The sequence below is a fragment of the Carassius auratus genome, chromosome 9, assembly GCF_003368295.1.
Source record: "Carassius auratus strain Wakin chromosome 9, ASM336829v1, whole genome shotgun sequence".
NCBI lineage: Eukaryota > Metazoa > Chordata > Actinopteri > Cypriniformes > Cyprinidae > Carassius > Carassius auratus.
Genome location: NC_039251.1, coordinates 5,937,963 through 5,953,254, shown reverse-complemented (window position 1 = coordinate 5,953,254; position 15,292 = coordinate 5,937,963). Strand labels below are relative to the sequence as shown.

The 15,292-nt window shown below is 41.2% G+C and overlaps 1 protein-coding gene across 4 annotated transcripts in view; it reads right to left on the bottom strand.

The window, feature by feature from the left end:
* Positions 1-15,292, bottom strand: part of LOC113108221 (interleukin-1 receptor type 1-like) — a 72,000-nt gene that overhangs the window by 7,121 nt on the left and 49,587 nt on the right. For all 4 annotated transcript variants that reach the window (XM_026271115.1, XM_026271118.1, XM_026271116.1 and 1 more), the window contains 5 exons: positions 12,629-12,881; positions 8,772-8,952; positions 7,353-7,518; positions 6,728-6,790; positions 6,218-6,350 (listed from right to left, as the gene is read on the bottom strand). In XM_026271115.1, coding sequence (XP_026126900.1) covers positions 6,218-6,350; positions 6,728-6,790; positions 7,353-7,518; positions 8,772-8,952; positions 12,629-12,881 — 796 coding nt within the window. The remainder of the gene's footprint in view (positions 1-6,217; positions 6,351-6,727; positions 6,791-7,352; positions 7,519-8,771; positions 8,953-12,628; positions 12,882-15,292) is intronic.

Sequence of the window (15,292 nt, the reverse complement as noted above, 5' to 3'; positions counted from 1 at the left end):
GGGCCGAGAGGCGTGGGAACGTGGAGTGAGGCCAGGTGTAGTGATTGGAGATGAGCTGCACCTGCGCCCCACCGCCGGTATCAAGTCCCACGTAGGAGATGGAAGGATATAAAACTGGAGCGACTATAGTGAAGGACGAGAGAGGACCAGGCCTGGGACATTATTTTATGTTTCCTTCTTCCCGATGATTACAAAGATTTTATTATTACAGTCTTTGTAATCATCGGGAAGAAGGAGGCGGGAACCGGCGGACAATCAAAATCAAACTTTAATATTCAAAATAAATACAAAACAACGCACCAGCCCCTCGCGGACGACTGGTGCGCGCAAATAAAAAGCAAACATAAAATAATGTCCCAGGCCTGGTCCTCTCTCGTCCTTCACGGTCGTCGCTCCAGTTTTATATCCTTCCATCTCCTACGTGGGACTCGATACTGGCGCCACAATATATAGCAACTTTTTTTTTTACCCCACCCATTGCTCATGTGACCAAAAGTATTGGAAAATTTTGACTTAAACTAGATTAAAGTGAATAAGACTTAATATTTAGTTGCAAATCCTTAATCCTAACTGCATCAAGCCTGTGACCCAATGACTGTCACACCCTCAGCTCGTTCCCTTAGCCCCAGTCACCATTGCCAGTCACCATCCACTCAATCTCCCATGCACCGCTCACGTGAACCGTCACCTGAATACTGATCACCTGCACCTGCACCAGCAATCACCACACCTTTAAATACTCACCTCACTCATTCACTCACCGGCTGGAATCAAGCTTACATGGACGCTCTTTGTGGATCTTCTGCCTGCTTCTTGTGGACCGCATTGTGACTCTGTGGAGATTCAGTTACAGCGATTAAGGGAAGTGACTCTTTGTTGTCAGGCCTAGCTTTGTGCTTGAACTCACCTATTGATCAGTGCTTGAAGATTCACCGTCTGTGACCACACTTACCTGCTCTGTTGAAATCCTATGTTAATAAAACTTCACGAAAGTACTTACCCGTCTTCTCCTCTCCTTGTGTGGATGTGACAGGATTCCAGCCCCGAAAAATAGAACTTCATATCTCCCATGGATGTTAACGCTGCTGCTCAGGGAGCGGCTTCGGACCCGTTCACCGAAATGGTGACTGCTCTCCGCCAAGTATTACAGTCAGTTTCACCACCCACCGAAACTAGTGCTACCACCACCAACAGCACGCCCCTTGCACGTCCCGCGTGCTATGCGGGTGAACCGAGTGGCTGCGGTGGGTTTATTCTGCAGTGCTCACTGTTCATCAATGCAAATACCAGTAAATTCCCCAATGAGGCCACCAAAGTCGCCTTTATGATCTCTCTCCTCACCGGACGAGCGCTACAATGGGCAGAGGCCCTTTGGAACTCCCAGAGTCCGGTTCTATCCTCATTCGACGCCTTCGTCACCCACCTCCAGGAAGTGTTCGGGGTGGCTCTAACTCCTCTTTCAACCCATGATGAACTCTTAAATCTCCGCCAGGGAGCCACGGAAATACATGACTACACTCTCCGTTTCCGGACATTAGCCGCCACCAGTGGTTGGAACCAAACTGCCCTGCTAGCTGCATACCGTAAAGGTTTAAAGCCCCAGATCAGAAAGCAAATGGTCATTTACGACGATAATGTCAATCTCGAGACGTTCATCAGAAAAACTATAAATGTTGCTCAACACCTCTCGGCCTGTGCCTCCCCGGCCTCATATACCATCTCTCCATCAGCCAGAACGCCCTCGCCCCAACGAGACCAGGAGGAACCCATGAACACCGACTCCTACCGCCTAGATGCCTCTGAACGGAGACGCCGCATTCAGCAGCGGCTATGTTTATACTGTGGCGAGGCCACTCACCAGATCCACGCCTGCCCGGTCCGTCCGCCTCGCCCAATGGTGAGTACAGTTTCCATTACCCCATCTGTATCTCACATACCTCATATCAGAGCCCAGATCACAATTAACTCACACAATCTTTCCATCCATGTCCTGGTGGATTCCGGAGCCGCAAGCAACTTCGTCTCTTCTCACTTCGTAACCAAGCACCGTATACCCATCGTCCAGAACGAGACCACTTACCGTATCACTACCATCCAAGGATCACCATTGGGCGGTGGCAAAATAACTAAAAGGACACACGAGCTGGAGCTCGTTCTGCCCCACGGACATCGGGAACGACTGGCCCTCCTCGTACTTCCTCGCGCTACTGTTGACGTCGTCCTGGGTAGGCCGTGGCTGGCCCAACATAACCCACAAATCAACTGGAGCACAGGGGAGATCCAGGCGTGGGACCCGAGATGCCAGAGTCACATTCACCATCCACCAGTCCAGAATTCACAGTCTGCGCCGCCGCACCTTCAATTGCACTCCACCTCCATGGGTAGACCTGCCCTTTACTCCTCCTACTCCGATGTGTTCAGCAAGGAACAAGCCACCCGATTACCACCACACCGGCCCTGGGACTGTTGTATCGACCTGCTGCCAGGTGCCAAGCTACCTCATGGGAAAATATATCCACTCTCCCGTCCTGAGCAGGTGGCAATGGAGGAATACATCCAGGAGGCTCTCGATCAGGGGTTCATCAGGCCGTCCACATCTCCAGCTGCATCCAGTTTCTTCTTCGTCCCCAAAAAGGATGGCGGACTTCGACCATGCATCGACTACCGAGTGCTAAATGACGCCACCGTCAAGTTCGCCTACCCGTTACCACTCGTTCCGGCGGCTCTGGAGGAACTGCGGGAAGCCAAGGTGTTCACCAAACTCGACCTCCGCAGTGCCTACAATCTGATCCGTATCCGAGAGGGAGACGAGTGGAAAACCGCCTTCATCACCCCTGCCGGGCACTACGAATATCAGGTTATGCCCTATGGGCTTGCTAACAGTCCATCCATCTTCCAGAGTTTCATGAACGAAATATTCCGTGATTATCTCCACCAATTCGTCATTGTCTACATAGACGATATCCTGATCTACTCCCGGAACATAGAAGAACACCAAACCCATGTCCGCCACGTCTTACAACGACTTCGAGACCACCACCTCTACCTAAAAGCTGAGAAGTGTGAGTTTCACTGCACTACCGTCTCCTTCCTCGGATACGTGATCTCTGCGGAGGGAGTTCAGATGGAGTCAGCCAAGGTAGATGCTGTGGCCAACTGGGCGGAGCCCACAACGGTGAAAGAACTCCAACGTTTCCTTGGCTTTGCCAATTTCTATCGGCGCTTTATCAAGAACTACAGCCTGCACTCGGCTCCTCTAACATCCCTTCTAAAAGGAGGTCAGCGCCGGCTGCACTGGACACCCCAAGCTCGAGAGGCCTTCAGCCATCTTAAACACCTCTTCACCTCGGCACCCATTCTTCGACATCCTGACCCGTCCAAGCCGTTCGTCGTAGAGGTTGATGCGGCCAATCACGGCATTGGAGCCGTGTTGTCTCAAAGGTCTGGTGAACCTTGCTCACTCCATCCGTGTGCGTACTTCTCTAAGAAACTCTCTCCTGCCGAATGCAATTATGGAATCGGAGACCGTGAGTTGTTGGCCATTAAACTCGCCCTTGAGGAGTGGCGGCACTGGCTAGAGGGAGCTCAGTTCCCATTCACTGTTGTCACCGACCACAAAAATCTCCAATATCTGCAGAATGCCAAGAGACTCAATGCTCGTCAGGCTCGGTGGTCACTCTTCTTTGCTCGCTTTAATTTCCAGATCACATATCAACCCGGTCACAAGAACACTAAAGCAGATGCTCTGTCCCGTATGTACTCACCAGATCCAGACACCGACAAGCCTGATTCAATTCTACCACCCTCCGTTTTCCTCGCACCTATCCTCTGGCAGATCGACGAGGAAATTCGAGCCGCCACCCTCGAGGAGCCTGCACCTCCGGAGGTACCCACGGGTCTAATGTACGTGCCCACCAACCAGCGACTCCCCCTACTGGAAAGTACGCACACGTCACCTGGCTCAGGACACCCTGGCAGCAGGCGAACCCTCTCGCTCATCCAGCAGAAGTACTGGTGGCCTAACATGGCTCGTGACGTTACCCGGTACATCCTCGGATGCTCGGTCTGCGCCGTTACCACCACACCTCGGCAACTTCCCGTGGGAAAATTACAACCACTACCCATTCCTCGCCGACCCTGGACCCATCTAGGGGTGGATTTCGCCACTGACCTTCCCCCCTCAGGGGGGTACACTACCATTCTAGTTGTTGTTGATCGTTTTTCTAAATTCTGCAAACTAATCCCATTAAAGGGTCTTCCCACAGCGTTCGAGACCGCCGAAGCCCTCTTCACCAACGTGTTCCGGAATTATGGCACTCCAGAGGACATTGTCTCGGACAGAGGACCTCAGTTTGTCTCCAGGGTCTGGCGAGCGTTCTTCCAACTCCTCGGAACATCCGTCAGTTTATCTTCTGGATATCACCCTCAGACCAACGGCCAGACCGAGCGGAAGATTCAAGAGATCTCACGGTACCTCCGTACTTACTGCTCCCAACACCAGGATACCTGGAGCCGGTATCTGCCGTGGGCTGAGTATGCCCAAAACTCCCTTCGCCAAACCACTACAGGCTTAACCCCTTTTCAATGTGTTTTAGGCTATCAGCCACCGCTGTTTCCCTGGTCAGGAGAAGTCTCTGAAGTGCCCGCGGTAGATCACTGGTTCCAGGAGAGCGAGAGGGTGTGGGACTCAGCTCACGTCCATCTCCAGCGGGCAGTTCGGAGACATACAGAGACCGCTAACCGACGCAGATCGCCTAATCCCGTCTATCTACCTGGAGACAAGGTTTGGCTCTCCACTCGGGATATCCGCCTCCGACTGCCCTGCAAAAAGCTGAGTCCCCGCTACATAGGGCCGTTCACCATCCACTCTCAGATAAATCCCGTCACCTACCGCCTGGACCTACCACCACACTACCGGATCTCACCCACGTTTCACGTCTCACTGCTAAAACGTCACACTGATCCAGTTTCTCCTTCCTCCACAGAACCAGAACCGCCTCCCCCTCCAGACCAACCCGAAATCCTCGGAGACAACATCTACCAGGTCCAAGAGATCCTCGACTCCCGGCGGCGGAACGGCCACCTGGAATACCTCATAGATTGGGAGGGGTTCGGTCCCGAGGAGAGGTCGTGGATACCACGCAATGACATCCTGGATCCGGCTCTCCTCGAAGATTTCCACCGACAACACCCGGACCGCCCGGCTCCCAGAGGTCGTGGTCGTCCCCGTCGCCGCTCTAGGATGCCTGGAGTCACCCGTGGGGCGGGGGGTAGTGTCACACCCTCAGCTCGTTCCCTTAGCCCCAGTCACCATTGCCAGTCACCATCCACTCAATCTCCCATGCACCGCTCACGTGAACCGTCACCTGAATACTGATCACCTGCACCTGCACCAGCAATCACCACACCTTTAAATACTCACCTCACTCATTCACTCACCGGCTGGAATCAAGCTTACATGGACGCTCTTTGTGGATCTTCTGCCTGCTTCTTGTGGACCGCATTGTGACTCTGTGGAGATTCAGTTACAGCGATTAAGGGAAGTGACTCTTTGTTGTCAGGCCTAGCTTTGTGCTTGAACTCACCTATTGATCAGTGCTTGAAGATTCACCGTCTGTGACCACACTTACCTGCTCTGTTGAAATCCTATGTTAATAAAACTTCACGAAAGTACTTACCCGTCTTCTCCTCTCCTTGTGTGGATGTGACAATGACATCCCCAAACATTTGCATTCTTCTTTTATATATATATATACACATGTCATAATATAGTTGTTTTTTCCCATTAAAATTTTTATTATATTTATTAATCAAGTGGTAAGGGCTTTTTAAATTATTAACCAGTGAATGAAATACTTTGCAAATTTATTGGTGCAAGTCTTGTTTATATGGACTCTAAATAAAAATCATTAATTCACAATAATGACATTCGTCACAATACAGCTATACTTTTATTTGAAAAAATAACAATAACACGGTAATGAAATTTTAGTATTATCCAGTAAATACTTTACACTTTTTTTTTTGTATTATCCAACTTTACTTATAAAAATAGAAGATTCATGTTAAATGCATGACATTTCTAGTCTCTATATGGTTTCAAACAAAGCATAAATTCTTCAAGCCTAAAACCAAGATGGTCCACAACAAAACTGCCCAAATTAAAGTCTTATCCTATCTTTATCTTGTCTGAAACACAGATAACTTCAGTACGCACTTCATGGGTTCCTGATGGACGCGATGTGACGTGTTTTGAGAGATGAAATCCAGCTGGTCTTTCCAGATCACTTCAACCAAGGGAATGCCTTTTCCCTGAACTTCGACGATGCAGTTCTTCCTGAAGGATGAACCTTATGAACAAACAAACATGCATATGAGCATCTTGAGACGTTTGTTCTGTTTCTTTATGTGGTATTCCAGACAGATCAGATCTCCATGTGAAGCAAGAAAAAAATCTCACTTGATTATTACAATTAATGGCATAATTAATGTTTGGAAATCTAAACTGATATTTCCTACCGACACACTATAGCAAAACATAGAAATTACTGACTTAAAACTAATGAAAATACAGGTGTTCTAATCATTTTGGCAACCACTGTGCAAACTGCAGTTTTGTTGCATTTCGTGGTAGGATGTGGTTTATGAACTTCATGTGTGCATAACACATAAACTGAGAGAAAAATAAATGATAATCCAGAATAAATAAATGAAATATGCAGCTCACCCCTCTCCACTTTAATGATCTCATTAACAGGCTCGATCACTCGTGGTTTCATTAAATACTCATCTGCAAGAATAACAAAAAAAGCTTTAAAAAGCAAATTAAAAGCACGGTTTTGCTTGTGAGATCACAGTAATCCACAGCACTCCAGTCCATCATTTAACATCTGGAGAAGACAAAAGCTGAAACGAAACATAGATATGAGTCCATAATGCATAATAACGCTTCCTCCAGTGAAAAAGTGGTCTGGTCTGAATCAGGAGAGAAATCTGCACAGAAGAAGATGGACTTCTTCACTGGAGGAAGTGTTATTATGGATTATGGACTTATATTTTAGCCGGAAGTAATGGTTTGTAAGTTAAAATGTTTTGATGGGTTTGTTTTAGCTTGTGTTTGCTCATGTCATTAACTGATGGACTGGAGTGGTGTGGATTTTTGTGATGTTTTTATCAGCTGTTTGGACTCTCATTCTGACGGCACCCATTGACTGCAGAGCATCCATTGATGAGACACTGATGCAATGGTACATTTCTCCAAATCTGATGAAGAAACAAACTCATCCTGATCTTGGATGACCTGAGAGTGAGTTCATTTTTATGTTGGCACACATTGTGCAGAAAATGCTCACCTTTCACTTCACACTCTATAGTTTCAGCCATTTCATGGATAACTCCAGCTAAACGAAAGGTCATTTTGCAGGTGTAAAATCCAGCGTCATCGAGATGTACTTTGCGTATGTTGAGCATATCTTTATTTGGAACAAATTTCTTATCTTCTTGAAGGAGCTTGCAGTTCTTAGAGAAAAGCAGACACAGTAAAGACGAAGACTTCACATCAACTATGAAATCTAGGGGTCAAACTGAAGGAATGAGTAAAGGTGCACAGATCCAAAATCAAACTAAATGCATATTGTCATGTTTCTCAACTACCCTCTGAGAGTATTTACACTGAACTAATGCTTTTCATAGACACTATAATCGAAAGAAACATACTCTGCAATAAAGGTATACATTTTTATCAGTTTATGCATGTGAGTTTTGCTGGCCATCGAAAACCATGATTTACTGTCTGAGCAGGAAAGCAAAAAAAATAAAAAAATAAAAAATTATATATATATATATATATATATATATATATATATATATATATATATATATATATATATATATATATATATATATATATATACACACACACACACACACACACTTCAAAATATTATTCACTTTGTGAAAGTCATATTATTGTTCCTTATACATCCGTCCATTTTAATTTAAGGGTCCCCACACTCAAAAAATGATGCCACAATTTAATATTTACATACTTGAATTGCATTTCCATTTCCATCTATTTGGACTATAATATTTTAAAAAGTACTCCACTTAAAGTGATGCATATTAGTCAGTCATACATAAAGAAACAACTAAATAAAAAATAAATAAAAAGTCATGGAATAGTTTGCTATTAAAAATTTGGATCTATTTGATTTTACTTAATTATATTTTCAAAATGCTTTTTCACAAATTGCTTAGAATCATTATAAATGTGTTCGCTGTGAAAACAATTAAATTTGTCCATCAGTTAAAATGTACGAGACTTAAAAAAATTGGATTTATTGATGATAAATAAACCTGTTCACTGTTTATTTAAAACATATTCAGTTTATTTGTACTATTAAAGAAACCGGTTTCATTTATGCATGACTGACAAATACATGAATATGAAACTGTGTCATTCAAATGCACGGCAATTTTATATGCAATTCAGATACATAATCTTAAATCTAGGCATAATGGGATTCAAAGACCTGGAGAAGTCATGGAATATAATGCAATTTTTAAAAAAGTTTCCAAAATTATTAAATGCATTTTGTTCAACAGAACAAGTTATCATAAAATAGATTTGGAAAACCATTAAGGAGGAGTAAACAATATTAGGACATTCATTTTTAAATGCACTTTTTAAAAAAAACAATGCACTTTTAAAATCGCTTTAAGGCCTCTCAGGCAAACTTGATCAGATATGGGGTTAACAAAGCATTCACTACCTTGTACCACTGGATGGACGGACTGTCCACACTCTTTAAATATTTCCTTAGAGGGCAGGCGAGGAGATCATTGACATGAGCCCTGATCTGCTGGAGTCCACACTGCGGTCTCACACAGTTTTCTGATGTCATTTCTGTCACCACCAGCCCAGTGGCCTGTTTGTAGCACTTGTTCACAGTCCTGATGAAAATAAAAACATGAAGACGTGTTGCATGAAAAAGACATGACTGCTAACTCTGCATAATAAATGCATGCTATTTTAAAGCAATTTCTTGCAGTATTCTGCATTCAGGTTTTAATGTTTAAAAAAACACAGACTTATGAGGAGTATTGGAATTGAAGATGTTAGAAACACACTTCATTATTATGAGCACGTTTACATGCACACCAGTAAACTGATAACACAAATATCAGCTCATTAAAATAACCAGTTTACTCCGTTTACATGCACATTAGTAACCTGACAACACAAGTAAGATGCGTTTACTTGACTTCGTTAATAGATCAGATTATTACCCTGTAGTGACGTCAAAATATAATAATATCTGACTCATTATGACTCATTGTGACTCAACGAAGCATTGTTACTGAACCACTTCTATTTATGCTGCACGATATGAGAACACATTGTTTCGAAATGTTACGAAAAAGTCTGCTTTTGTGATATATTTCCTTCTTTACTGCAAGACATTTGATCCATCTAGATGTGCTTAAATCTGCACTATAGATGCGTTTCTGGCACGTATCACACACGCGCACTTCAATAAGTCATCAGAAATTGTATTATTGCACTCATATGCCGTGCGAAATCTGAATTAGGTCATTGCACCCAAATAATCTGTTTCTAATGAGATTGACGGCTCAATCGGATTGAAAACTGTTCATATAAATATCTTAATCCATCCGATTGAGCTCGATCTGAATGAAAATTCGATCGGATTGAAGGGGGTGGTTTATTCCTCTTCTACTACTATTGAGCGTGCAGGTAAACATTCGATCGGAATGAACAAGGAAACTGAAAAAACTGCGCATGTGCAATGACACAGAAATAACGTATGACGCGCAGACGCCCACATTATATTTATATTATTACACACTGCCCTTTACCCACTGTTCATCTTTAGCACTTAAAATATTTTTAGTTGTCCTATCATTAAATGATCAGAATGTATCTATGACAAAGGGTTAAAAAAATATGGTTTCTTACTAAAAGAATGTTTTCCCATGGCTCAGTTTGCCCCGGGTTAGGGTTAAGTTGACTGGAGTGGAGTCAGTGAGTAAGATGCACCCTCTGTGTTTTAAATGACCATCTGACTGAATCTGATTCAAACCCATGTGAAATAAATAATTTTCTTTTACAGACAGTCATATTTCTTTTCATGAAGTTCTATGAACTTTAACAACATAAAACCAATCAAATGAAGTTTAAATTTCAATATTTGTTTCTGAAACAATATGTTGAACACCGAAGTTGTAGCCTTCCTGAAAACAGACGAAACAGAGTTTGTTGGCCATTAGTGACTACAGAAGGAAATATATTTTATTTATTTTTTATTTGCAACACTGCCAGAATGTAAACTGATAGTAATCAATAGCCCACATGTTATCGCTGACAGGATACCACATGCGGTAACACAAATGAAAAAAACAAAACAACCACATCATGATATTATCTGTCAGAAACGTTATCAACGCGATCAAAACAGTAGCATATAACACTAGTGCTGAGATCTGTAGAACAAGTATGTTACATCTATACTATTTAAAGTTTCACAAAGTCATGCCATTCATATGGCCAATAGACAAAATTATCATCTATATAGCAATGGTTATCTGAGAAAACAGTAATAGGCCTATGTATTGATGAATGAATGATAAACAAATGATAAAATTACCCCTAACCTAAAGTAATGGTGCAATGTGATATAATTGAACAATGCTCATTCCTCCAAAACATAGACAAAACCGCTTTCACAAACATCTATCTACCCGTCTCTTTTAAAGTGTTTATTGTATATAATGAGTGGGGTTATTATAGCACAATTCCCACCCAGACCTCACTAATCTTCAAACCCTGGCTATGGCCGTGGTGCCTTCCATTCCCCCAATGTGTTTCTCCTTTTCACAGTCTAGCAGAAATGATGGGTGGCTCCAAAATACATCATCACATGACAGTAAAAATGTACAAAAGCCAAGATGCAGGGGGTGGCTCAACTTACCCCACTCGCCTCTAACTTCCATTGAAGATGAGGCAGAAGCAGGCACAGAGAGCACACTCTTATCAATAGAGTCAATTATTACAGAGTGTGCAGTCTTCTCTTTTAATTGTATAAGTGGTCTCAGGTTACTTATGTATCCATTGTTCCCTCAGTAGGGAACGAGACACTGTGTCCTCTAGGGGTCGATATGTGGAATGCCTCTTCGTGACCCGTGTCTGACGCATACACTGAAAAACACCAAAACACGTTGGCCAGCGACAGCCCATGATGCACTACCGGTGAGACTATAGTAGACTTCTTTGTCTGAAACCTGCATTTGAAGCATGGCAGGAATATAGAGGACACTGGGTCTCGTTCCCTACTGAGGAAATCATGGTAACATAAGTAACCTGAGATGTTCCCTTTCAAGGGAACTTCGAACTGCGTCCTCTAGAGGGTCACTATAGTGAACTGAATACCCATGCCACTGTGGTAAGGGGAGGACAGGCCATAACCATGGTGAGCACTAAAAGGTATCCTCAGGATACATGGGTGGAGTAGCACCCAAGATGAACGTTTTACCAGCTCAAGAAAGGGCACGAAGCAACCGCGCGATGCCCTCACCATGTATGACTTTTAGAAAAGGGCATAGAGTACTAGCGTGCAAACTTACCACAGTGTGGATTTTAGAAAGTTCACCAAGACTTCACATGCACAATTATCATAACATGGATTTTAGAATAACGTTCGCTGGCCAACATGTAATCCATAATCCTTTCTGAATCTTTTTGTCCATTTACTTCTTCAGTCAACAGAGTGCTTCAGTGAATCTCATGAGAAAAGGTAGGGCTGGCAGTGGAAAAAATCTCATCGTCCATTTTTGTAGCATGAATATCATCAAACCGATGAAAGCTTCGGATCTTACAATGTTGAAACTTAAAGATGTATGAGTTTTGGTTCGTGCGCTACTGATCCTCAAATGCCATTGGCTCATCTGCGCTCGAGGGGAAGGGCTTACTGATAGGTCAGCTATTGTTTAACAATCTGGAAGCTGACATTATCAGATTTCACTTTCACTGCATCATGCAGCAAAGTAACGTGCAGTTAAAACAACCCTAAAATTCAATGTATGGGGGCAAAACTGCCCCTTTATCCCTAATTTTTCTATATGATATGGGCAATATCATAAAAATATCAGCAAATGTGATATACACTACCGGTAAAATCTTTGAAATTATATTTTATAAGCAGGGATGCATGTACGTTTTTCAGCCTGGTTCTCCTATGCTCTTCAGGTTTTAGCATTAGTAAGTTAAAGGTCACAGTTTTGCACTGTGCTTTGACAACGAAAGCAGTTTGAATAGAAATCTTATACATTTTTCTTTCTAAAATGGTAATTTCGCATTAACAGCTGTCAGCCATATCGGTACACCAATGAGCGGCTGAACTTATTTACACTGCACATTTATCAGCACAACACTATGTCAATATCCCCAAAATATTGAGAAATATCATTGTCATATTTCTTATTCCTACTTTGAGCAAAAAACTTTGCTAAGTGAAATGGCTTGATGTGTCTCATTATCCATTGCTTCGGACACTCTTATTGATAAACATGCATTATTTTTCAAACTCAAAAGGAGAGTGTCTGTTCATACCTGACCACACATGTGTACTTTCCGTTCTGCTGCATGGTGACGTTGAAGAACCACACTTGTGTTTTCTTCAGCATGATGCTCTGCTCCAGCTCTGAGATCTCAGAGCCCGTTCTCTCATCGTACCATGTGACGTTGTATGGTGTATCTGCAGGATCAAAGAGATGATGCATCTGCAGTGGGCACTCCAGTATCACAACTTCACCAGGGATCGAGAACGTCCGCTCAAACTCCTGTTTGAAATCCCTGCAGGAACCTGTTCACAGACATGCACCATGAAGACAGTTAATCCGGGAGAATGGAAAGGCATAATGAGAGAGCATGGGAACAAAATTAATTTAGTAAAACAAAACAAAAAAAAATTAAACAGTATAGCGGCACCAATGCTACAACTTTTTTCCATGCATTCTCTACCTCAAGCAGTGTTATTATTGGTAACTAAAACCATTGAAAAAATACTTAAGTTAAATATTAACTGAAATAAAAGAATATTTACAAAAATTTTATATTATATATATATATATATATATATATATATATATATATATATATATATCGTGTATCTAAAGCAGGTAAAATAGCTATTGTATTTAAGTATTGAAGTTCATAAACATTTATTTTGTTTTCTTTGTATGTATGGATTACTTTGGTTGTTACTGACATCTGGTGAAAATTTCATGTCAACAGCACCTTTAAAAATGTATTTACTGAGAAAAGTGGTGACGTGTTTAATATGCATTTTACCTGCTGTATATATTAGAATTAATTCAAAATATGAACAGAAAACTATAACAGTATATCATTGATATTAAAATAACACATCAAACACGGAGGGGTAGCATTATGCTGAAAAATTGTTTATAGTGTTTCAAACAGTAAAAAGTTTTTTATATTTTATATATAATGTTATATAAGCATTATAATATAATTTACCAGTATCAGTATATGACTAATTTCATCCAGGTAGTAAAGTTAATGAGACAAATGAGGTTATGGCCCTATACACACACTACAAATGCTCAATTAATTGAGAGAGGTTAAATTAAAATGCAACATGTCTAGGCTATAGTCAACGTTTAAATGTAATATTAAATATTCATTATCATATAATAAACATGATGTGTTCTCTCATTTGAAAGGTCAAAACCCTGAAATAACAAAAAAAATTAAAAAAAATTAAATAAAAAATAAAAAGACAAGAAAAAAGCCAGAGATGTTGGCTTATTAGGATTATATCTTTTCATGTCAGGTTCTTATTTAAAGCTGCGGTAGGTAACTTTTGACGCTCTAGCGGTTAAAAACTGTCTTGCGGAAGAACATCGTAGCTGGAACTACTTCTCTCTGTTTATGTCTATGAAGAATCACAAAGGTACTGGGTTACTCCGCCGCGGTACCCCCGAAGCAATCTAAAATAGTCCGAATATAAACACTTATTATAGATGCACCCTAGTGATTCAGGACAAGCTAAAAACACGGTTTGGAAAATGGATTCATGGTGTACTCGCTTATTATATAAATTTTTCTACATTTTGAACACAAACAAAGTTACGGACCGCAGCTCTGATTGGTTGTTTTTTACCAGGAGTGATGTATTTCTGCAAATGGCAATAGGACACTGGGAGGAGCCAGAGGAGCTTGATTTTTTCACAGATTATCTGTCTTATATTCTACTGTCAGGACATAATGACAGGTTTAATAAATATGTAAAAAATATATTTTTACAAAAGTTACCTACTGCAGCTTTAATCAATAAAATTAAAATCAAATGAAATCACTTTCCACAAAATTCTAAATTAGATGGATCGTGCATAAATGTTAAATTTAAATTAGGGCTGGTATGCGATTAAAATTTGTAATCTAATGAATTACATGATGTGGCGATTAATTAGTTGAATTAATTGCACATGAAGTTTGGAGAAATTACTCCCAAAAGATAATTTAAAGTCATTGTTTTTTAAAGCATCAAACAGAGATTACAAAACATAGGTTTAGCAAGAAATATTTAGTTGATAAAACTGATTACATATACATATACTCTTTTGCACCATAATGGAGTAATGACAGAATAGATGTCATACACCGATGGGTCTGTGAAGCACCACTTCAAATCCAACACGACTATGGCCAATGGTTTAACTCGCCAAATGGTTCACAAATTTTTTTATTTTGGTTGGCCAAATTGAGCATTTAAAACAACACAATATTAACTTCTTACTTACTGAACTGTTGTATAAGGTGAGTATCACATTTGCACATGTGATATTAAACTTAACCTACAGCTCGTGTGATATTTATTAACTTATGTGATGTAAATATGAGACTAAATTTCAGACGGGCGTTTTGCCCCATATCTTGAATTTTAGGGATATTCTCTAGACTCCATCACACAGTAAGTTGCTCTACCTCATATTATTCATCAATCGACTGAATTAAAAGGAAGATTATCCATATAGGTATTAATTTGAATGCATTATTTTTCCTCCATAATTAATTGATTAATTAATTAAACCCTAATTTAAATATAACATTTAAATGTAGAAATATTAAATGATTTGAAAAAATTAAATAAGCTATTTTTTAAAATGTGATACACTGTTGTTCAGAGATGCAGCAGTTTAATTTTGTATCTGAAAGTTACTCCGTAAGTTGCGATCATGAAGATATTAG